This window comes from Aquarana catesbeiana, linkage group LG05 (assembly GCF_042186555.1).
Source record: "Aquarana catesbeiana isolate 2022-GZ linkage group LG05, ASM4218655v1, whole genome shotgun sequence".
NCBI classification, from domain to species: Eukaryota; Metazoa; Chordata; class Amphibia; order Anura; family Ranidae; genus Aquarana; species Aquarana catesbeiana.
The window spans coordinates 129,670,782-129,696,395 of NC_133328.1; the positions used below are offsets into that span (position 1 = coordinate 129,670,782).

Genomic DNA, 25,614 nt, shown 5'->3' on the forward strand with positions numbered 1-25,614 from the left:
TTTTTGATATTTATGTTTATAAGTAGCAGCATTGGTTACAATTATTTACTATTATTTTGAGCGCAGGAGATCATATTATATACAATTTTTATCATTTTATTTGATTTGTGACCTATGGCCCATCCTAAGATCTGAAAGCTTAGAAAACTGTCCAAAAATGCATTATTTAAAAAAAAAAAAAAATGTACCATCATCATTCAGGTTTGCAATACCTATTGGAACTGGTGAAAGGTATAATTTAGCAAAGCAACATTGATATTTCTAATAACAAGATAAGTGCTGTTTTCTTTATCGTACATCACGGGACACAGAGCACCATTATAATGACTATGTGGGTTATACGCTTACCATTTAGGTGATTGGACAATGGCAACCAATAGTAAGATGATTCCTCCCATATAACCCCTCCTATACTGGAAGTACCACCGTTTTTTCGCCAGTGTCTTGAAGGTGATGGTCATGGCTGTTGAAGCTCTTCAAATTTCTTAAAAAAAAAAATGTCCCACTGAGGACGTTATAATCGGATCCATTCGAATGGCATAACAAAGCAAAAGTGGATGGTACCCGAACCTCGGTTCAAGAATGAGGTATTGCTTGTAATGTGTCCTATATAGGCACTGGACCCTTGTTAAATTGGTATTCCTGGTCAATCTTGCCCAAGGTAAACCAAAAAGGTTGCTTTACAGGTCCAGGGTTGTGGACCCCAATATATGGGGGACCCGGTCCCTGAAGGTTCTTAGAGGCACTACCCGCCGTGATGGGGGAAGATTGGGCCTGGTAAGACAGGCCCTGCTGCTTGGGATGGTGAGTACTCCCTTTGGGATTTTTTTATATATACATGTATATATTTCCCTTTAAAAACTGCTGGTAAACCTTAAGCCTGTGTCTGGGATTACAGATGGCCAGTTTTGGTGCGCATTTTGAATACTGGCGTGCGCAAGTGCACATGTGCTGCGAGCGCGCCGTGTACGCCATTGGTGTGCGCGTGCGCCGCTACTGTGCGCGTTGCAGAAGCGTCACGTGCGTCAGGACGGCGCATGCGCTGTGCGGTGGGCGTGCCGCCGATCGCTGATGTGTGCACTCACTCTCAAACTAAAGCTCCTGGCGTATATCCGAGCGGTATTTGGGCACGTGAGTCTGGTGGTCTTGGACACAGTGGTGACAGGTTAAAGGCTTGTTATAGTTTGTGGCGAGTACTCCTTTTCTTCCTCGTATGTAAGCAATGTCTTCCAGAAAACAAGGTATAGGGAACAAGGCAAGCACAGGGGTAAGAGTCCCTCCTCTAAAAACAGGAGACAAACCCATGCTGATACGGCCTCGGTTTCTCCAGAAGGACCTGCGGCATCTGGCCTGGCTGAGCCATTGCATTTGTCAGGCATAGTGGCCACTACCAATATACCTGCCTCGGCTTATGTTACAAAGGATGATTTGGCATCTGCCTTAGCGGGCCTTGAGGGCAAAATAGCTGGCATGATTGCCTCTGTAAAACAGGGGGGTGGGAAGCATAATAGATCTCCCTCCCCTGAGCCTAGGCCAAGTGGTGAGTCACTAGAGCACCAGGACTCTTTTATAGCCAGATGGGTCCAGGTGGTCTGGAACCAGAATGGGCGGAGGATTTGGAAGAGGTGGTCATAAAAGACCGGGAGGAAGGAGAGGCTGAAGAATCCTCCACCCATTCTCAAAATTTGTTTATCCAATCTCTAATTGAGATGGTACGAATTGGGTTTAAGTTACCCCTGGTTCAGGATGTAGTGATCGGGTATATTAATGTATATTGGGTGATATGATGTAGAGTGGGTATGATAATTAATATTTAGGTATTATTATAATGATGATGTAAGTACTCTTCCGCAGCAACCCAATTCTTCCAGAGAGATGCACTTTATTGACTTCCAACACAGAACAAAGTCCAAAGTCCACAGGTGACAGAAAAATCCGACAGAGTATATCATTCAGAGACTCATGTCCTAGGCCTGTGTGTTCCCAGCCATACACAGACAAGCCTAACTCCGTACACAGACAAGCCTCACTCCCTACACAGGCAAGCCTCACTCCCATACCTATAGACTGAATGCCGTGTTATATTCACTAAATATTGAATGGCTGAGCACTTTGATTGGCCGTTTCAATTTAGGACTTTGATTAGCTTTAGTCTTTCAAACAGACAACTCCCAGCCGTGAACAGCTGTAGTCATAAACCACCCCAATTTGCACTCCCGCATATCAACATCAACAAGTCCCTTAGATATGTGTAATTAGAATACCCTTTGAGATGTTCAAATAGACTTGCATAAGATTAACACATCAAAGAGTCTTCAGCTGTCCCCTTGCTATGTTAAAATTCAGTTGGACAAATCAACCATTGTCCATTGAATTCTGGCCTTGTCAACATTGACTGCATGTGTACATACACACAACAATGTCCCACATAAATCGGTGAACATATACAACATATACCCCCACTTGGGTCGGTTCTAACTACTAGAACTGACCCATAAATCAAACAACAAAAAATATCATTACGATTTAAGGTACTGGATGCTTTACAATGGCTCATATAAAATATGAAGTTGAAACTGGTTACATCTCTCTTCGCCAGCCTCTAAAATATCCCCATGAAACAGTTATTAGATAATATAACTTTTAGACCATGGCTAGAAAAGGATTTGGTAAACATCAGTGGCCTATATAGCTGTTAGGCCTTATATCACATCAAGATCTTGAATATTGCGCAAAGACGAGCTGATGTCACAGTCCATCCTTTGGCGTGACTTCATCACATCTCTCACCATCTCACTGAAAGTAAACTTGGTATGCTCTGGGAACTCCAATCCACATAAGTCTAGGATTTTTTTCATCTCCAGGCTCAAGCTTTCCATTTTTAAAGATGCTTTTACGCAAACACTCTACTTTCATCTTTATAGTAAGAAGAACCATCAATGTACCAGCACTCACTTTCAAGGTCAAAAGGTTAACTGTACTGCAAACTATTTCCTTGCACTTGACATTCATGAGTCCATCTTGCAAGCATTTTACAATTCACATCTGCTTCTTTCCATTTCCTATTTGAACAATGATGACTGGGATGTGTACCTGTCAAGTATCAGAATTTGTTGATTGCCAGCCACAATTTGCTTTTGTAATTTGCTGTAGGCCGACCCCTCATTGCCTTCAATAAAGCAGTTACTTGGATCATTCAGTCCATAATTATACTTGAATGGTATACCAACATATACATATACCCCCACACGATGGTTCAGATAGAATCAGCTTGACATCAGTGTTTATCAGATCTTCAACCCAGACAAAGCGGCAGTGGAAATTCTTGCCAGTATCTTCACCATGAAAGGTAGAAAGGTCTTTTTCATCCATATATGTCATAGCCTTTAGCATATTATAAACAACTGAATCAACAAAGTTTCAAATCATGACTAGAGTGATGGATTTCACTCACCCCTCTTATAAATTTAGGAAAACCACCCAACATACTATAATTTATGCTCTGCCAAGCCATTGTGCAGCATCTCACCTTAGATGTCAAATATATTGATCAATACGCATTATGTAATATGTACAGATGTTATGAAAATTATTTTAGGTTTAAATGCTTCTCTTTGGTTTTAAGATAAAGTTCAAGAAATAAAACAAACAAAATAAAAAATTAAAAGCAAAAAAGGGAGAAAAATAAAAATTAGGGTGTTGAAGAAAAAGGAAAAAGGTCCATTGCTTGATGCTTTTCGAGAGAGTCCATGAATACTTTATACTTCCTTGTTGTCTATTCAGTATTTCTCCCATAATTCTCCCCCACTAGCCAGCAATTTCAGACTGCGCTTCTGCTATTCACCGTCATTTAAATGTCAATATCTGAAAGACAAAAAAAACTCTCCAACAAAACTAATTAGCAAGGTCCTTAAACGTTGTTTGAAGTTAAAACAAAGCATTATTTACACGTTTACAGTTTGGAGCTAATTCACCCTCACTGCTAGAGAAGTGTCATCTGCATTCAAAAACAGATCTGCAGAATGTACATCTTCTGCATTTATGACACCCTGTACCCCCTTCAGCTGCTCTAATAATTTATCACGTTCCCCACTCATCTTGTCATACTCAATCTTCAGCTGGTCATATTTCTGTTTTAACTGAGAAAACGGTATCCAAGTCTTGGACCTTTTCTTATTATTATTTTGTTCAGCTCTGTTTTTCATATTAATATCACCTATGTTTGACCCGGAGTGTCCTCTCTGGGTGTTATCATAGGATATTATCTTCAGATCTTTATGTTCAGTATTTGTCCTAAACAATGTGGCTAAATCAATTTTGACAGCCTGTTCATTTGACTTTCTCCATAAATGGTCTGCCCTCAACAATATGTCTTTTAAATCATGAGGATTTGGGGTAACTAATAAAATATTTTGTTTGATATCTTCATGCAACGCATCTAGAAACATACTCATATGTATCAAGCCACCACGCTCAAATGCAAGATTATTACCGACCAATAATTCCATAATAGTTGCTATCCTGTGTGACAATTCATAGGGAGATTCATTTTGCATTTGTTGGATCCTCCCATGAATAGTAACATCAGAACGTACACCATACAAAACACATAATAATTCCAGTAATATGTCCCTTGTCCTCAGAGGCTGAATACAGATTTGTTTAATTCTCATCCAAAGACCACTTCCTACAGAATGTTGCAAAGCTCTTTCAAAGTCAGATGGGTTGAGATTGTACATATCTCTGACTTGTTGCACGTCACAAAACCATTTTAAAAATCTGTTTAAATCATGGTATGGAACCATTCCTATTTCTTTAAGAATTGCGACTAATAATTTTGATTTCAAAGGCTTCATTACAAGCTGAACTTCACCTGTATTATTATTATTGTTATAAACTGTGGTAGTCACAGTGGGGGCAGCTGGTAATGAATTATCAGATTTAATATGAGGTTCTGTTTGCTGCAGATTGCTGAATCCAAGATTTGATGCATATCTGCATTCCTGAGAACTCTTCTCTAATTCCATAATTCTTAATTTTAATCTCTCATTTTCCTCTAATAATTCATCACAACGTTTAGATTTCTCAATTAAGGCTTCACCAATGGTAACCGTATGCAACTTTAAATTTACTGTCTCAGTGTCTGATTGGTTTTGTAACCTCTCACAAACATTGTTGCTATTATCAACTGCCTTCTGTAACTGGGTAATTTCCTCAACCTTACCATTCAAAGAACTTTCCATTGTTAAACAGCAAGATAACAAGCCCTGTATAATACAACCTTTTCTTTTACTTTCTGAAATTTTGCTATCAAAAACATTTTTCTCTAAAAATTCCTTCATCATCGTCCATGTCTGCTTACATTTTTCTGGAATTTCATAAGGACCACCATGGCGCTTAATACATTTTAATACCCATCTGTTAACTTTATCAGAACTGATACTGGCTTCACACTGAGTAAGCATTTTGACTATATTACTAATAATTAAAAAAAAGGAAATATTTTACTCACCGCATTAGTTACTCCTTCAGCTTCCAGGTCTTCTGGTACACGACACAGTCCTTTTTTCTGTTGTTGTTTCCAGTCTCCAGAGGATAATTCTGGGGTTCCCAACTTGTTAAATTTTGTAGATCAGACTCTCTTATGTCACAACCAGACATTAGAGTCACAGCACAGCTCTTGGTTCTTCATCAGACTTCTGTCCACCTCACAGGATTGTTGTCACCACCGACTTCTGTTACTAAGTCCGAAAATGCTCTTCTGATCCGGGTCACGGCACCAGTGTAGTGATCGGGTATATTAATGTATATTGGGTGATATGATGTAGAGTGGGTATGATAATTAATATTTAGGTATTATTATAATGATGATGTAAGTACTCTTCCGCAGCAACCCAATTCTTCCAGAGAGATGCACTTTATTGACTTCCAACACAGAACAAAGTCCAAAGTCCACAGGTGACAGAAAAATCCGACAGAGTATATCATTCAGAGACCCATGTCCTAGGCCTGTGTGTTCCCAGCCATACACAGACAAGCCTAACTCCATACACAGACAAGCCTCACTCCCTACACAGACAAGCCTCTCTCCCATACCTATAGACTGAATGCCGTGTTATATTCACTAAATATTGAATGGCTGAGCACTTTGATTGGCCGTTTCAATTTAGGACTTTGATTAGCTTTAGTCTTTCAAACAGACAACTCCCAGCCGTGAACAGCTGTAGTCATAAACCACCCCAATTTGCACTCCCGCATATCAACATCAACAAGTCCCTTAGATATGTGTAATTAGAATACCCTTTGAGATGTTCAAATAGACTTGCATAAGATTAACACATCAAAGAGTCTTCAGCTGTCCCCTTGCTATGTTAAAATTCAGTTGGACAAATCAACCATTGTCCATTGAATTCTGGCCTTGTCAACATTGACTGCATGTGTACATACACACAACAATGTCCCACATAAATCGGTGAACATATTACAACATATACAACACAGGAGTCTGGACTCTCCTGTTCTACTTTAGGATCTTTGCGACCTCAGCAAATTTCCCAAGCGTTCCCTTTGCATCCATTACTGGAGCAGGTGGTTTACGCAGACTGGGAGCACTCTGACAGGATATACTTACCTCCAAAAAGGTTTTCTGTCTTGTATCCTATGGAGGAGAAGTTCAGGAAGAAATGGGGGACACCTTTGGTGGATGCCGCCATATCTTCAGTAAATAAAAGTTTAACCTGTCCAGTGGATAATGCCCAGGTATTTAAGGATCCGGCTGATAAGAAGCTAGAGTCCTTATTAAAAGCCTCCTTTTCGGTGGCTGGTGCAGCAGTTCAGCCAGCAGTTGCAGCTATTGGGATTTGGTAAAGAGCCTACCTTGCCAGGAGGAATCTGCTGAGGAATTGTCAGAGATTACTCATGCCTTATGTTTTGCAGTAGTTTTGCGTTACTGTCAATCCATATGCGCAGAGTCTTGTGGCTAAAGAACTGGTCTGCTGAGACGCCATGTAAAAGGCTATTTGCAGCTTTTCCATTCCATGGAGAGCGCTTGTTTGGCGAAGATCTGGATAAATATATCCAAAAAATCTCTGGAGGAAAGAGTGCCCTTCTCCCTTTTTCTTAAAAAGAAAGGGAAGCAACCCTCGTATAAAATTCCCAATGCTCCAGGACCTAGTGCTTCTTCCCCTAAGCGGTATCGACGGCCTCAGCCGTCTGGCTTTAAAAGACCCCAGGGTCAGAAGAAGCCCTGGACCCAAAAGCCACCCAAGCCCAGCTCCAAGTCTACCTTGTGAAGGGGCGCCCCTGCTCTCGCGGGTGGGGGGCAGGCTTCGGCTGTTTGGGGAGGCCTGGGAAGAACTGGTTCAAGACAGATGGGTCATTTCCACTGTAAAATACGGTTACAGAATAGAGTTCCGGGAGATCCCCTCCGAATCGGTTTCTGTACTCAAGGGTTCCGTCGGATTCAGAGAAAAGAATTCCTAGCTATTCCTAGCTTTACACCATCTGCTGATGCAGGGGTCAATTGTAAAGGTTCCACACGAGGAAAGAGTCAAGGGGTCTTACTCAAAACTATTCACCGTGCTGAAACCAAATGGGGAAGTAAGGCCCATTTTGGACCTCAAGGCTCTCAACTTCTTTGTAGACGTCCGATCCTTCCGCATGGAGTCGGTTCATTCAATAATAAAATCCCTGAGAAAGGGAGACTATTTAGCGTCCATAGATATCAAGGACGCGTACCTTCATGTGCCGATCTTCGGTCCATATCAAAGGTTCCTACGCTTCGCTGTAGAGGGCAGTCATTTCCAATTTGTGGCACTACCTTTCGGTCTTGCCACGGCCCCTAGGGTCTTCACAAAGATTCTGGCCCCAGTGTTGGCTTCCCTAAGGTCTCAGAAAGTCTCTGTAGTAGGATATATGGACGATCTTCTTCTAAGGGAATGCTCTCGCCCCATACTAGTTCAAAACGTGTCAAGAACAGTACGGGTTTTACAACGCCTAGGTTGGATGCTAAATATGGACAAGTCAGCTCTTTGTCCGACCCAAGCCTTGGTGTCTCTGGGTCTGGTCTTGGACACCGCCCAAGAAAAGGTGTTTCTTCCTCCCTTAAAGGTCGCCTCCATAGTGGAACTTGTACAGAAGGTGAAAAAAGAACTAACGCCTTCTATTCGGCTGTGCATGAGGTTACTACGCAAGATGGTGTCATCCTTCAGCGCAGTGCCATATGCACAGTTCCACTCCAGAGTGTTCCAGAACAGTATTCTAAAGGCCTGGGACAAGTCGGCTCGAACCTTGGATCAGCCTATGGTTCTATCTCCACAGGTTCTATGGAACCTCTCTTGGTTAAGAACCAGCAACTTAAAAAGAGGGAAATCTTTCCCATCGGTAGCCTGGAAAGTCGTAACCACGGACGCCAGTCTTCTCGGCTGGGGAGCAGTCCTAGAGGAAGCGTCTGTTCAGGAAATATGGTCCCAGACAGAAAGGACCCTGCCCATCAATCTATTGGAGATTCGGGCAGCTCGCCTGGCTCTGCGATTCTGGACATCCAGATTGTGGGGTCTTCCTGTCAGAGTCCAGTCTGACAACTCCACGGTAGTGGCATATATCAACCATGAGGGAGGTACCAGGAGTCGGGCAGCTCAAAGAGAGGTACATCATATATTGACTTGGGCAGAAAAACATGTGCCGTTTCTGTCGGCAGTGTTTATTCCGGGGGGTGGACAATTGGCAGGCGGATTTCCTAAGTCGCCGAAAATTGTTACCAGGGGAATGGTCCCTGCATCCCGAAGTTTTTCTACAGATCTGACAATTACTGGGGGACCCCAGATGTGGATCTGCTGGCATCCAAATTCAATGCCAAGCTGGACAGGTTTGTATCCAGGACCAAGGATCCGCTTGCTGTCGGGATAGACGCATTAGTAGTTCCTTGAGATCAGAATTCTCTGATATATGCCTTACCTCCGATCCAAATTCTGCCGCACTTACTACGCAGAATACAGGAGGAACGAAAGCCAGTGATCTTAGTGGCCCAGGAGATCATGGTACTCCGAGATTGTGAAGTTGGCAGTAGGGGACCCATTGGTCCTTCCTTGCCATCCAGACCTGTTGTCCCAAGGGCCCATATTCCATCCTTCTGAATTTGATGGCCCTTCTGAATTTGATGGCCTGGCTATTGAGACCAGACTATTGAAAGACCATGGTATTATTGGTTCAGTCTTGTCTACTTTGATAAACGCTAGAAAGTCAGTTTCTAGGGCTATCTATTATAGAGTCTGGAAGTCATACATTTCTTGGTGTGAGGAAAGAAAATGGAACCCTCGTAGGTATACGATTGGAAGGGTTCTCGCCTTTCTTCAAGCAGGAGTAGACTTGCAGCTCGCTTTAGGCACAATTAAAGGACATATTTCGGCCTTATCGTTTTTTTTTCCAAAGACCAATTGCATCCCATTCTTTGGTGCGAACCTTTGTCAAGGGAGTAGCACACCTGAGGCCGCCGCTTAAACCACCTTTATGTCCCTGGGACCTAAATTTGGTACTGTCAGCCTTACAGAGTCAACCCTTTTTGTCCTATTGACCAGGAAAATAGTTTTCTTAGTGGCTATAACTTTGGCTAGAATAGTGTCAGAATTGGCCGCCCTTTCTTGCAAAGAACCTTTTATGATTCTTCATCAGGACAGAGTGGTCATGCGCCCTCGTCTGGATTTTCTACCGAAGGTGGTTTCCAAATTTCATTTGAATCAGGATATCATTTTACCTTCCTTTTTTCCAAACCCTAAGACTAGGGAGGAAAGGTCGCTTCACTCACTGGATGTGGTGAGGGCGATAAAAGTTTACTTGGAAATGTCAGCTCCCTTTCGCAAGACTGACTGTTTTTTTGTCTTGCCTGAAGGTCCTAAAAAAGGACAGCCGGCAACAAGTTCAACTGCATCCAGGTGGATTCGTCAGACTATTATCCAGGCGTATGGATTAAAACGCAGGGTTCCACCCCGGGATTTAAAAGCACACTCCACTAGAGGGATTAGTGCATCATGGGCAGTACGCCAACAGCTGTCTATGGCTCAGGTTTGCAAAGCGGCCGCTTGATCTTCAGTTCATACGTTCACCAGGTTTTACCAGGTGGATGTGAGATCTCAAAAAGAGGCTGTTTCTGGCCACAGCGTGTTGCAGGCAGCTTTATAGTCTCAGGCCCGTTGGGCTTAGGGATAATGTGTTCCCCCCCCTCAGGTGCATTGCTTTAGGACATCCCACATAGTCATTATTATGGTGCTCTGTGTCCCGTGATGTACGATAAAGAAAAACGGATTTTTAAAACAGCTTACCTGTAAAATCCTTTTCTTGGAGTACATCATGGGACACAGAGGTCCTTCCCCTCTTTCTGGGATCGTCACTGCTTGCTACAAAACTGAGGTACTTCCGGTATAGGGGTTATATGGGGTTATAGAGGGGTTATATGGGAGGAACCGTCTTACTATTGGTTGCCAGTGTCCAATCACCTAAAGGTAAGCGTATAACCCACATAGTCATTATTATGGTGCTCTGTGTCCCGTGATGTACTCCAAGAAAAGGATTTTTACAGGTAAGCTGTTTTAAAAATCCGTTTTTCCCCGTGTCTTTCTTGTTAAATCCCCGCAAAGCTATACACAATGCAGTAATATCTTGGATTACGAGTAATGCGGTATGCGAGCGTTTTGAAAGACGAGCAACATTTTTTTTTTTTAAATTTCAACTTGATATATGAGCAGTACAATTAATGTAGTAAAGCCGCTGGTGTGTGCAGTGCTGCGTGTGGCCAGGGGTCTGAGAGCGCTTTTTTGTTTCTTCTGTTAGATACCCATCCAAATTTGAGATTGTTTTGCAAGAGAAATATGGATTTTTTATGTAAGATTATTTCTGTTTACATCCATAAGCAGTTTTAATAATAAAATAAAAATAAAAAACTTTAAAAATATGTAATGTTTTGCCACGTCCCTTCTAGGCGTCCAAGCGCACGCAAAAAAAAAAAAAAGATCTAGTATTTACTACTAATAAGAAATCTATGCTGGAGGCAATATTAACTGCTTTATTACAGTTTCTAAGCACAGAAATAAATGATTCAGCAATCTCAACTGTATCCCTAAATGTTGCCCGACCACTTTCCATAAAATAAGAGACGTTGCATAATCCTTAGTTTTGGGAACAACTATAAATTCTTTATTTAAAGTTTTCAAAGTACAAATGGGGTTTGACAATCAGAAATAAAAAACAAAACAAAAACATGCAATAAGCCACATCAGCCCATGTAACCTAATGTATGTTTGTACAAAATGGAAAAACTAGTATAAGGCCCCTTTCACATGGGGCAGACTCTGCCAGCTCAGCGGGAATCTGTCCGTTGATCCCTGCTGAGCAGGCAGATGGCTGGTCCGTGTCCGCGCACTGCTTTGTGGGCGGTCGGATGTAAATGGACCATCTGTCTGTTTACACCTGATTGCTATCTGATCTGATTCGCTAGAGAGACGGGGAACCGATCCTTATCCATTTGTTTTTATTGGATCGGACTGGTTTAAACGAGACACATGTCCGTTTACATCCACCGATTTATAGAGCACAATGGGGGGTCCCATCGAGTCGTCTGATTAAACTGACAGATGGACCTGATCGGTCAGCTCGTGTGAAGGGGGTTTAAGGGTGATAGCCCCATGATGAATACAGGTATAACCTTAATACAAATTACATGTTAACAAGGCAAAATATGTAGACAGGTGTGCTCCAATAAGAATAATATAATTTATAATGGATTGTAGGGAGCAGAGCAAGTATTTTAAATCTTAAAGTGTATCTAAGCTCAAGGATAAAAATGGAAAATATTGTAGGTTACCAGTCCATCAATGTTGTTGCTGCTATAGTTTTTCTTTTTTTTTTTCAGGTTAAGTACATTTTTTAGCAAGTGCAGAATATCCCTATTGGTTTTGCCAAAATGCAGGGCCCTTGTCACTTCCTGTGAGCTGATTTGGAAGCACAAACTTGATTTTCCTTTTCTTAAAGAGGAACTGCAGTCTGCTCACATAATTTGTAATAAAACATATTTGCCATTCTGGAGCTTCCCTCCAACCACTTTGCATATTATTTTATATATACTGTGATTCTGTACTTGCCAAATATGCTGCAGAAACCTCCCTCTACCAAGTCTGGCTGCATCCATTTTAACTGTGGGCAGCTGAAGCTGCTGCCTGTTCACTTCCTGGATTTACACAGACACACACCTCCAGCTCGGCAGCTCTTATTGACCCTCTTATGACTCATTCCCCTCCCTTCCTGGCAAACTCTCACAAGAGTGAGAGAGAGCTTTGCATGATATCATAAACCTAGGCTTTTTACCAGACAAGAAAGAGAAAGTGGGCTGTATAAGGTATTTACTGGCAGAAAAAAAAAATGTTTCACTCTCCAAAGTTAAAACAACAAGGGCAGAAGATTTATTAGATAAGAAGAAAGATCAAAAATGACTGAAGGTCCACTTTAATGGCCCTGTAATCTATCTTTAATGAAGTGTTTTACTGTGTTTTTCTGCCTCCTTGTAAAGTCCTCTGTGAGCTCATGAACCTCTACTTTTCCTTCTCACTTCCATTTGGAGAAAGCAGTGCATGCTGGTTGTGGTCATATGCACTGCTCTATGCACACTATAAATTACATAGTTCATATTCAATTCCAGGAGCGAGCAAGAGAGGGTGGCTACATATAGTGGAACCATGGAGAACAAATGTAGCCACCCTCTAACAGGAAATTGGATCACATGTGGCAAAAAAAAGCATTTAGAAGTTTTGAGGGCATTAGAAGGTACTTTTTTGAGTTGAAATTACATATTTGAATGGAATTTTTAAATTATATTTTACAAAAATGTTATTGAAATTTTTAAATATAGCATGGTGAAAGCGCATTCCAAACATATACATAAACAAGGGAAGTGTATTACACAAAAAGGAGCAAAGCTCCTTACAGTTTGGATCTGTCAGGGCTGGGTTCAGCCCTTCCTTCTCTGAGCTGGCTGCTCAGCTGTCGGCTAGTTGCCAGCTCCTATCTGTCCACAGTGACTCACCTGTAGATGATATCCTGCTCCTCAGTCATGCCTACTTAAGCCATCCAACCCAGATGATCTCTGCCTTTGCCTTGGTCAACATCACAGAGACTCCTGCTTTCCTGTTAAAGACTTGCTGGGCTGACATTTCTTCTGGCTCCAGATTCTGCTTGCTGTTCCCTGGCCTCCTGACTTTCTGGCTTGTCTGACTTTCCATAGCGGTTACCGAATTTTGGCTATGTTTTGATTATGTTTGTTCTATTTACTTTTATTATTAAACAAGTGTGATTTAACTGTACTTCTGGCAAAGGCCATGAATTCAGAAGATGCAGTCAATCCACTTGTTGGTAATATTTTTTCCAGATTGGATGAGCAGGATCACCGCATAGATCCGTTTGCCATGGCATTACAAACGCTCGTGAGTCGCACGGCTCACCTGGAATCTCCCACTGTGGCTGCTCCGGTACAACCTGTGTTGCAGGCCGTCCCTGCTGCTGCTCCAGTCTCTGTGCAGGCACCCGCCTTGAGTATTACCTCTAAAAGAGGTATGTCTGGTTCCACTCCGCTTCCCCAGTGATTGGGAGGATCCAGTCCAATGCAGAGGGTTTTTCAATCAGTTTGAGATATACTTTGAGATGCTGCCCCAGGTGTTCCCCACGGACAGAAGCAAAGTAGATTTCGTGCTATCTTTGCTTTCTGAGAGAGCCTTGGCCTGGGCAAATTCTATATGCGCGATGCAAAAACCTGTTGTCTTGAGTTACCCTGAGTTTGTGACTTCTTTTAAAAGGGTATTTGACGTTCCCGCATGCTCCGCTTCTGCTGCCAAGTGCCTCATGTCCATCAGAGTACGAGAACTGTTGCAGATTACAGCCTTGAATTCCGTACTCTGGAAGCAGAGGTTGCTTGGAACAATGAGGCCCTCATGGCTGCTTTTTCTTATGGTCTCTCGGAAACCATCAAGGATGAGATAGCAGCCTGAGATATACCCACTGAGCTGGAGAAGTTGATCATGTTTGCCATCCTCATTGACTCCAGACTCAGAGAAAGACTCTCTTTTAAGGTGCGCTTGCGGAAGCCTCCTGTGCATGTGTCTCAAAGCTTTGCAGTTCCACCCTTGCCTCCCTCACCTTACATGCCTTCTGGTACTGAGTCGGCCAGTGAAGGTGAACCCATGCACTTGGGCTTCATGCGTCTCTCTGCGGATGACAGAACCCTTAGGAGGAGGGAGAGATTTTGCCTTTATTGTGGCCAGGCAGGTCACTTTTTGAAGTCTTGTCCTACCCTTCCAAGGAATGCCCGACCCTTGAAGTCCTGTCACGGACAGACTTTAGGTGGCGTTGTTTCATTCCCAGTTATCCAGAAGGATAAGCGCCTGGTTTCGGTTACCCTTTCTTGGGCTGAGTCGTCCATCGAGATACAGGCTCTAATTAACTCTGGGGCTGCAGGCCTGTTCATTGATGCTGCCTTTGTATCGAAGCACTCGACTCCGCTGCAGCTGCGTGACACTCCACTTGCCATTGAGGCTCTTGACGGGAGACCTCTAGAGCCTGCCCATGTGACTCATGAGACTGTTCCGTTGTCCTTGGCCCGTAGGGGCTCTTCACCATGAGATAATCCAATTCCAAGTTATTTCCTCACCTAAGTTTCCGCTGGTTATTGGTTATCCTTGGTTACAGAGGCACAACCCCTCTTTTGATTGGCTCCATGCTGAGGTTCTCTCTTGGTCGCCACAATGCAGTAAGACATGCTTCCAGAAGGTAGCTGAGGTCCTGTGCACCTCTTCACTCTCCTCCCTGCCGGAGGAGTACCACAATTTTAGTGATGTCTTTGACAAAGGTCAAGCCCTAGTTTGCCTCCACACCAGTTGTATGATTGCGCAATTGACCTTCAACATGGTGCCGTACCCCCTTGTGGCCGGGTTTACCCTTTGCCTGTCTTGGAGGATAAGGCCATGGAGGAGAATGTTGCAGACGCACTTTCTCAAGGTTTCCTCCGCAAATCCTCGTCTCCTGCTGATGCTGGTTTCTTCTGTGTGAAGGAGAAGAGTGGTGAACTGAGACCTTGTATTGATTATAGGGGTCTTAATCGATTCACAATTAAAAATGCCTATCCGACTCTGTTGCAGAGTTATTTGACCGCCTCAAGGGAGCAACGGTTTTCACAGAGCTTGATTTGAGAGGGGCTTACAATCTCATGAGGATTAAGGAGGGAGAAGAGTGGAAAACTGCGTTTAATACCAGAACAGGCCATTCTGAGTACCTCGTAATGCCTTTTGGCCTTTGTAATTCCCCGGCAGTTTTCCAGGAATTTATTAATGATGTCCTCTGAGATTTGTTGCAGTTATGTGTGGTGGTTTATCTCAACGATATCCTCATATTTTCCAAGTCCCTTGAGGGTCACCACACAGATGTCTGTCGTGTGCTTCAGAAACTAAGAGAGAACAATCTCTATTGTAAGTTGGAGAAGTACGAATTCCACCATGAACAGGATAAATTCCTAGGTTATGTAATTTCCACTGCTGGTTTTTCTGTGGACCCGGAGAAACTTTCATCAGTCCTACAGTGGCCCTGAGCTGTGGGTTTACGTCCTCTGCAGTGTTTTCTTGGCTTCGCCAACTATTACTGGAAGTTTATGCGTCACTTCTCGTCTCTGGTCAAGCCCCTGACTGATATGATCAGAAAGGACGGTAACCCACAGAGTTGGTCTCCGGAGTCCATTAAGGCCTCTGAGAGTCTTAAGGCTGCCATTGTTTCTGCTCGTGTGTTGGCACATCCTGATCCTACATTACCTTTTATCCTTAAGGTTGATGGTTCTGAGATTGGAGTTGGCGCCCTTCTGTCTCAACGTCTTACCTCCTGAGAGTGCTATGCATCCTTGTGGCTACTTTTCCAAGAAATTGTCACCTGCCGAGTGCAAATACGAGATTGGTGACAGAGAGCTGTTAGCGAACATTTTAGCCCTGAAAGAATGGAGACATGTCCTCGAAGGTACCACTGTGCCAGTTCTCATTCTTACTGACCACATTCTTGTCTGAGGCTAAACGGCAGAAGGGCACAATGGGCTCTTTTCTTGTCAAGTTTCAATTACATTGTCTCATTCTTACCCAGGACTAAGAAAGTAAGGGCTGACGCATTGTCACGTCAATTTTCCTCCACTTCCAAGATGGAGTCAGTTCCGGTTCCTGTAATTCCTCCTGATCGTATTCTGGCTACGGTTCGCACCATTCTCACTTCTCCTTTGGGTGACAAAATTCTTGTTGCTCAGGTCCATCCTCCTCCTGAGAAACCTTGTGACCGCTGCTTTGTCCCTGAGAGTCTCCATACTCCCGTGCTCCAGACTTACCTTTCTCCCAAGGCTGCTGGCCACCCTGGGAAGAATCAACTCTTTTGAGCCATTTCCCAACAATTCTGGTGGTCTAGTCTACGTGCTGATGTAACCACCTTCGTAGCTGCCTGTTCCATGTGTGCTCAGAGTAAGACTCCACGACACCTTCCAGTGGGCCTCCTACAACCCATACCCAATGGAGAGAGGCCCTGGACCCACCTGTCTATGGATTTCATTGTGGAGCTTCCCAACTCCCAGGGCAACACAGTTATCCTTATGGTGGTTGACCGGTTCTCGAAAATGTCTCATTCTATTCCACTTAAGAAGTTGCCCACTTCTAAGGAACTGGCTTCCATTTTTGCTTGGGAGATTTTTCGCTTACATAGGCTACCCAAGGTGATTGTCTCGGACAGGGGTAGTCAGTTTGTGTCCCGGTTCTGGTGAGCCTTTTGTGCACATTTGGAAATTCAGCTTGCTTTCTCATCTGCGTATCACCCGCAGTCTAATGAGGCCGCAGAACGAGCCAATCAGTCCTTGGAGCAATTCCTACATTGCTATATTTCTGACCATCATAACAATTGGTCAGATCTCTTACCGTGGGCGAAGTTTGCTCACAATAGTGCCTTGAATTCTGCTTCCCGATTGTCCCCGTTTATGGCGAACTATGGTTTCCAACCCTCCATGTTGCCTGACTCCTTTGTTCCGCAGAGTATTCCTGCATTAGAGGAGCATCTCCGTGGTCTTCGTTCCACTTGGGCACAAGTCCAGGAGGCTTTACGACATGCTAATGATAGGTACAGACTCCATGCTGACCGCAGACGCCTGCCTGCGCCTTCCTACCAGGTTGAGGACAGTGTCTGGCTGTCATCTCGCAATTTCCAACTTCCTGTTCCCTCTCTGAAGTTCACACCTTGGTTTATTGGGCCTTTCCGTATTCTTCACAGGATTAACCCAGTGGCTTAAGCATTTGACCTTCCTTCTAATATGCGTATCCCAAATGTATTTCATGTCTCCTTATTAAAACCTTTGGTCAGCAACCGATTTACCACCTCAGTGCCATGTGCTCACCCTGTACAGGTTGAGAACCATGAGGAGTATGAAGTACAGTCCATTGTTGACTCCCGTAGGTTTTGTGGGCGCATACAGTACCTGGTGCATTGGAAAGGGTACCGTCCAGAGGAACACTCTTGGGTCTCATCCTCGAACGTACATGCACCTGTCCTCAGTGATTTCCAGAGATGTTTTCTCCTCAAGCCTGGTGGTCCTCCGAGGGGGAGGGGTCGTTGAGAAGGGGGTACTGTCAGGGCTGGGCTCAGCCCTTCCTTCTCTGAGCTGGCCGCTCAGCTGTCGTCTAATTGCCAGCTCCTATCTCTCCACAGTGACTCATCTGTTGATGATATGCTGCTCCTCAGTCCTGCATACTTAAGCCTTCCAGCCCAGATTATCTCAGCTTTTGCCTCGGTCAACATCACAGAGACTATCTCCTGCGTTCCTGTTAAAGACTTACCAGGCTGACATTCCTTCTGGCTCCAGATCTTGCTTGCTGTTCCACTGTGCTGTTCCCTGGCTTCCTGACTTTCTGGCTTGTCTGACTATCTGTTTCAGTTACCGAACTTTGGCAATGTTTTGACTAGGTTTGTTCTATTTACTTTTATTATTAAACCAGTGTGATTTAACTGTACTTCTGCTGTACGGTCTGATTCATGGTTTCTGACAGGAAGAGAGTGTAAGTACAAAAGTTCACAAAGCCTCCCATGGGAAGGGTCATAAGTACACTGAATAACACAATAGCTTGTAGACCCACTCTGTTGAGTGAATTTTTTTTAAACCACAGTTTAGCATCACTAATTACTAATCCTCCAGCCCCCAAAATGAACAAAGCAGGTATTTGAAGTCCAGGCTCGATAACAACCCTTACTCCCTCCATGGATACAGTGGAAAAGTTAGTATAGCCACCATGGGACAGAACATGCCAGGTTAAAACTAAGGAAAAAAGCCTGAGAAAAAAAGCAATGCAGCAACTTCATGTAAGAACTGGTAAGCTGCAATATAATACATTTTTGTTGGATTTGGATACATTTTGAAGTAAAGGGGTCACAGTATACACTTTGATTTTTATAACATCAGCATTTTAATAGCCATGCAAACAATAGTTATTTTTGACTATCCATTATATTCTTACTTGAAAAATTACCTTTCATTTTGTGAGTGCTGCCCATTTACTGGTCATCTCTTTCCACAACTTCCTCAATTCCCTGCATGCGATGTAGCTTCTCTTCTGCTCATTCCTTTGGTTTACTTTGGAATTTTAAGGACCACATATCCCATGGTACCTTGCTACCTGCAAACAGTGATTTCTGTACTGACTTTACCTCCTGAAACTCCTCCTCTCAGCCTCTCTGCAGTCTAGAAGGCAGGCTCTGTGAATTGTGCAACACTGCGGTGCATATTCACAAAGCATGGTGAATATGCGTCACAGAGTTCAAGTATTCTTCACAAAGTAAGTTTACAAATGTCAAGATTGTTCAGATTAACTGCTTCCTGCCCAGGCCATTGTAAGATAACACCTGAGTGGGAGACCTATTGTTCTGGGTGGACATCTTATGACACCCTCCACCAGACACAGCGGATAACTGATCAGTGTACCGGCCTGCTACCAGTATCATGTGACCAATCACAGCAGATTGCATGACAATTGTAAACAATGAATGGCTGCGATTCATGCCATACATTGTGTACAATTGTGTTGCTAGTTGTAAATGGTCACAGTGATCACATGGTACAGACAGGGCCAATCACAGCGCATTTGTACCATGTGATTAGCTGTGGTTAATCACAACAATACACACTGAATAAATCAATTTTATTCAGTAAAAATGCTTGCTTATAGCAGTGAAATTCACTGCTATAAGCAATCATAGTGTGTAAAAAAAGCAAAACCTTATCACCTCCCCAATGTAGTACAGTGTTATTATGGTAACATTAATGCTCTGGTCACAGTATGTAAAAAAAAAATGAAGAAAAATAAAATAAACAAGAAAACAAATATTCCAAAAAATTGAAAAAATGTATTACAATTTTTTATTTTTTTTTCTTTACGTGCTGTCACCAGTCAGTGTCCCTGCTCACCGCCACACCAGTTATATGATGATGCTGTACTGCACTGGTGACAGTATGTAAAAAATGAAAAATGTGAAAACATTTTTTTTTTTTAATTCTTAATTTCCCAGAAAATTGTAACAAAAAATTACAACTTTAAAAAGCGCACCATGCGTCTTTTTCCTCCTTTTCTCTTCTCTCTTACTTTCTCTGTTCTTCTTACTCTCCTGAGTTTCCTGTTATGTTATGGGTTCACACATGTTCACCTAGATCAGGGTATGTAAAGGTCATTGGGTACCTTCCCACGTTCGAGTCCACTCTCTCTAAATGGCAGATGCCCCCTATCCTTATTGCAGTGGAGACGGGGCACTTCGGAGGGTAACGCCCCCCCCCCCCCCCGCGTGTCCATGGGCTGGATTCCAGCCGGAGAGGGTCAGATGGAGGCTATTTCAGCCCCCCCTGATAGTTTGAATCTTAATAATTGAATTCTGCCTTACAGCATATTGCGGACAATGTTCAGTATGTGTTTCCTCATAACTTGTTACGTTTGTTATCATAAATAAAGGTTGTATAAAAAAAAAAAAAAAAAGCGCACCATGCCTCTTTAAATACTTAATACACCCCTTTGGGGTGTATTTGTCCTGGCGTTTTTTAGGCCACAAGAAATTAGGCCGTCAGTACATCAGGGTTGATCAATTTTCATATATATATATATATATATATATATATATATATATATATATATATATATATATATACACACACACACAGTATCTCACAAAAGTGAGTACACCCCTCACATTTTTGTAAATATTTTATTATATATTTTTATGTGACAACACTGAAGAAATGACACTTTACTACAATGTAAAGTAGTGAGTGTACAGCTTGTATAACGGTGTAAATTTGCTGTCCCCTCAAAATAACTCAACACACAGCCATTAATGTCTAAACCGCTGGCAACAAAAGTGAGTACACCCCTAAGTGAAAATGTCCAAATTGGCCACAAAGTGTCAATATTTTGGTTGGCCAACATTTATTTTCCAGCACTGCCTTAACCCTCTTGGACATGGAGTTCACCAGAGCTTCATAGGTTGCCACTGGAGTCCTCTTCCACTCCTCCTTGATGACATCCCAGAGCTGGTGGATGTTAGAGACCTTGCGCTCCTCCACCTTCTGTTTGAGGATGCCCCACAGATGCTCAATAGGGTTTAGGTCTGGAGACATGCTTGGCCAGTCCATCACCTTTACCCTCAGCTCCTTTAGCAAGGCAGTGGTCATCTTGGAGGTGTGTCTAGGGTTGTTATAATGTTGAAATACTGCCCTGCAGCCCAGTCTCCGAAGGGAGGGGGTCATGCTCTGCTTCAGTATGTCACAGTACATGTTGGCATTCATGGTTCCCTCAATTGACTGTAGCTCCCCAGTGCCAGCAGCACTCATGCAGCCCCAGACCATGGCACTCCCACCACCATGCTTGACTGTAGGCAACACACACTTGTCTTTGTACTCCTCACCTGGTTGCTGCGACACACGTTTGACACCATCTGAACCAAATAGGTTTATCTTGGTCTCATCAGACCACGGGACATGGTTCCAGTAATCCATGTCCTTAGTCTGCTTGTCTTCAGCAAATTGTTTGCGGGCTTTCTTGTGCATCATCTTTAGAAGAGGCTTCCTTCTGGGATGACAGCCATGCAGACCAACTTGATGCAGTGTGTGGCATATGGTCTGAGCACTGACAGGCTGACCCCCCCACCCCTTAAACCTCTGCAGCAATACTGGCAGCACTCACACGTCTATTTCCCAAAGATAACCTCTGGATATGTGCACTCAACTTCTTTGGTAAACCATAGTGAGGCATGTTCTGAGTGGAACCTGTCCTGTTATGGTCTTGGCCACTGTGCTGCAGCTCAGTTTCAGGGTCTTGGCAATCTTCTTATAGTCTAGGCCATCTTTATGTAAAGCAACAATTCTCTTTTCAGATCCACAGAGAGTTATTTGCCATGAGGTGCCATGTTGAACTTCCAGTGACCAGTGTGAGAGAGTGAGAGTGATAACACCAAATTGAACACACCTGCTTCTCATTCACACCAGAGACCTTGTAACACTAACGAGTCACATGACATCGGGGAGGCAAAATTACTATTTTGACCCAATTTGGATATTTTCACTTAGGGGTGTACTCACTTTTGTTTCCAGCGGTTTAGACATTAATAGCTGTGTATTGAGTTATTTTGAGGGGACAGAAAATTTACACTTATGCCCCGTACACACGGTCGGACTTTGTTCGGACATTCCAACAACAAAATCCATTGATTTTTTCCGATGGATGTTGGCTCATACTTGTCTTGCATACACACGGTCACACAAAGTTGTCGGAAAATCCGATCGTTCTGAACGCGGTGACGTAAAACACGTACGTCGGGACTATAAACGGGGCAATAGCCAATAGCTTTCATCTCTTTATTTATTCTGAGCATGCGTGGCACTTTGTCCGTCGGATTTGTGTACACACGATCGGAATTTCCGACAACGGATTTTGTTGTCGGAAAATTTTATCTCCTGCTCTCCAACTTTGTGTGTCGGAAAATCCGATAGAAAATGTCCGATGGAGCCCACACGCGGTCGGAATTTCCGACAACACGCTCCGATCGGACATTTTCCATCGGAAAATCCGACCGTGTGTACGGGGCATTACACTGTAACTGTAGCTGTACACGCACTACTTTACATTGTAGCAGAGTGTCAATTCTTCACTGGTGTCACATGAAAAGATATAATAAAATATTTACAAAAATGTGAGGGGTGTGTACTCACTTTTGTGAGATACTGTGTATATATAGATATAGATATACATCTATATAAAGAGATATATATATATATATATATATATATATATATATATATATATATATATATATATATATATAATAGTTTGTGGACTCTATAACTTTCTTACAGACTAAATAATATACTCTGATTTTGACTATTTTCACCAAAGAAATGTAGCAGAATACATTTTTGCCTAAATTTATGAAGAAAGTTTATTTGAAACATTTTATAACAAAAAACAAAAATTTTTTTTTTTCTAAATGTTTTGCCTTATTCCTTTATTTACCAAAAATTTAAAACCCCAGTGGTGATTAAATACCACCAAAGGAAAGCTCTATTTGTGTTAAAAAATGATCTAAATGTCATATGGGTACAGTGTTGCATGACTGTGCAATTGTCATTCAGCCCTCGTTCACACTGAACACAGGTTTGAAATCAGGGGAATTCAGATGAACTCCCCCGATTTCAAAAACGCATTTCGGTGCGAGTTCGGGGGCAATTTGAAAGACATCTGTGCGGGTTCATGCACAGATGTCTTGAAATCGCTCCCGAAGTCGCCAAAAGTATTGCAGGAACTACTTTTGGTAATTGGTGCGGCGTCGCACCGATTGGGACAGTGCCGTTGCCGCCAATAGGCTGAGATATGGCATGCGATTTGACATGACTCAAAGTGCGACAGCGCTGAAAGCTGAAAATTGGCCTGGGCAGGAAGGGAGGAAAAGTGTCCGGTAGTGAAGTGGTTAATAGGAATAGGCTAGAAATAATTGAAATTCAGTGTGGATTTTACATTCTGACCATAGATGCACTTTAGATCAGTTTTTATAGAAGAACAAAAATAGTTCAAATTGTGTTTTATAATGAACTGTGTTTGCCGTGAATCATGTTTAGGAGTGTTATTCTTGTGTTATCATTACTTATTTTTTTTATTATTTCTTGCAGACTAAAGAGCTGAATACTGTTCTCCCCAGCCATGGCTCTTGCTGTAGTTTCAGCCTCTTGTCAAGTGTTCAGAGGGACTACTGGAATTTTCACTGGTCAGTTGGCCTCATTGCTGTGGAGAGCTCCTGCTTTGTGCTCTTGTACCCTGAATAGGTGGGTGAGCTGTCTGCAAGCACTATTAAATATTGTTTGAAAAGCGATGTGATGGCAGTTCTGTTGTTCTAGGATAGAGATGCTCAGTAAACTCTCAAACAGTAGATTTTGTTGCTGTTGTACTTCGTTAAGTAGCCCTACACAGTGTAGTTCAGCAAGGCAGCACAGTTGTTTCTGCTGCTCGTGGGTCTGGATTGCTCTACTAACTGAGAACTTAGATATTAAATAATTCTTTGTTATCATGATAGGAAAAATGCAGTGATTTTTATTTTTTTATTTTTTTTTTTAACTGAAAGACAAATTTAAATTATTGACTTTGGATTTATTTAATGATAGAAGGAAAATGACATCACAAAGGAAGACAGATCACTTGGAGAGGACAGCAAACACGTTCAGGCAGGAGGTGAGTGGACAGGTTCATCTATCATAAAATACTTCCTTGCTTAATTGTCCTTTTTTTACTTCATCTCTTTCATATTTACACCCACACATTTTCACTGTTGTGTGAGCAGCGATGTATTGAATTACCAGCCGGGTTCTTGTAGCTGTTAGAGACCTCATTGGTTAGATTTCCACACAGTAGTTTAGATCTCTGCCCCTGCCACAAGGTCATTACAGTGTTGTCATTCCCTCACTCTAGTACTCCCCGTTTACTGTTTATTCTATACTATGTAAAATCAGGGGAACGGAATAACATCATAGTGTTAGGCCAAAATGAAACATTTTGGAAGGGAGATCCTTTTTTCAAGATCCCAAGAAGAAGAAAGCTGGAATTTTACTAATTTTGTCAGAAACCACACAAAACTGCAACACCCGTTTAGAAAAGAGTTGGCTTTTAATGCGTACAGCAGAGTTAGGTGTCTTTAAATGGAATGGAATGGAAAAACAATCTTTAGAATGCATACAGAGAGCAGAGTCCACCTACTTAGTAGCTGTAGTGCAGTTGTTCCTATTTTTTTTTTCACTTGGTAGCTCCCTTCCAGTGTGATCATTAGTATCATACTGACACTGCCATAAACATATCTACAGATATACAATGAGTACAGTACTGTCACTGCCATAAACATGTCCATAGATATACAATGAGTACAGTACTATAGTAAAAAATATTTACTATATGAATTAAAGTAAATAGTAGCGCTGACTTAGTCCCGGTTCACACTACAGCAACTTAGGGTCCGACTTGTCAGACCTCAAGTTGCCCCAAGTCGCGTGAAATAAGAAATTCCATTGAAGTGAATGAGAGCTGTAATGTACACTACTGAAGTTGCTCCGACTTCAGAAAAGGTTCCTGTACTACTTCAAGGCGACTTCTAGGCAACTTGTACCCATATATTTCAATGGAAGTTGCCTCCAAGTTGGATCTCCATCTATATTGAAGCGACTTTACAGGATAAGAAATTAGTTTACCCAGGCAAACTCCTCCCTCCCAGAGAGCTGATTATTCTGTGATTGGCCACAGGCAAAGTCGCCTGTCCTGGAGGTAACTTTAAGTCACGTTGTAAGTTGCTTAAAGTCGCCTCCAAATCGCCTTGCAAAAGTCACGCTGTAAGTCGGGTTGTCCCTGTGTGAACTGAGCCTAAATAAACACTTTAAATCAATAAACCCAGTGACAGGTGATAGTGATTGAAAATGGATACATTAGTGAACAAATGAAAAATAATAATAAAGTCTGTGATTAAACAGTCCATAAATGAGACCAGAATGTCTCAAACGGAAGATAAAATTATCCTGATGTGAAATCTTCAAAACTTTCACCACACCGCTTGCAATCAGTGTTTCCACTCCCCTTTGGTTATCCACTCACCAAATAGTGATGCCTTGCACTCTCATGCTCAGCATCAACCCTTAAAGGGTTAAACATCCAATGATATCCAGATGTGACACCCGATATCATGGACTCTCCATATATAATGAAACAAAGTGCTTCAATAGTGCAGTATCATGAAAAAATGTATTTCTATTAAAAAGCTTCAAACATTGCACTCACATAAGCTAAGATCAATAAAGCATAGAGACATCCACTTGCAGCAGCAAGTACTGGTGTAGTATAGTCACAGCGGACACAGCATGTGTGAACTGAACCTCACCAACGAGAGATCCTGCTCCTCTGAACGTCGCTTCCGATATAGCGTCAAGCGTTAACAACTGGTTGCCGTACAGCCAATGTCCCAATGTTTCATCATCACAACTTACTCATGGCTACCCATGAGTAAGTC

General features: G+C 42.6%; 1 protein-coding gene across 2 annotated transcripts in view; it reads left to right on the plus strand.

The window, feature by feature from the left end:
• The window catches only part of OXNAD1 (oxidoreductase NAD binding domain containing 1), a 156,843-nt gene that overhangs the window by 18,597 nt on the left and 112,632 nt on the right, over nt 1-25,614 (plus strand). For both annotated transcript variants that reach the window (XM_073630194.1, XM_073630195.1), the window contains exons 3-4: nt 23,243-23,395; nt 23,732-23,798. In XM_073630194.1, the coding sequence (XP_073486295.1) occupies nt 23,274-23,395; nt 23,732-23,798 (189 nt within the window). In that variant the 5' untranslated portion in view covers nt 23,243-23,273. The remainder of the gene's footprint in view (nt 1-23,242; nt 23,396-23,731; nt 23,799-25,614) is intronic.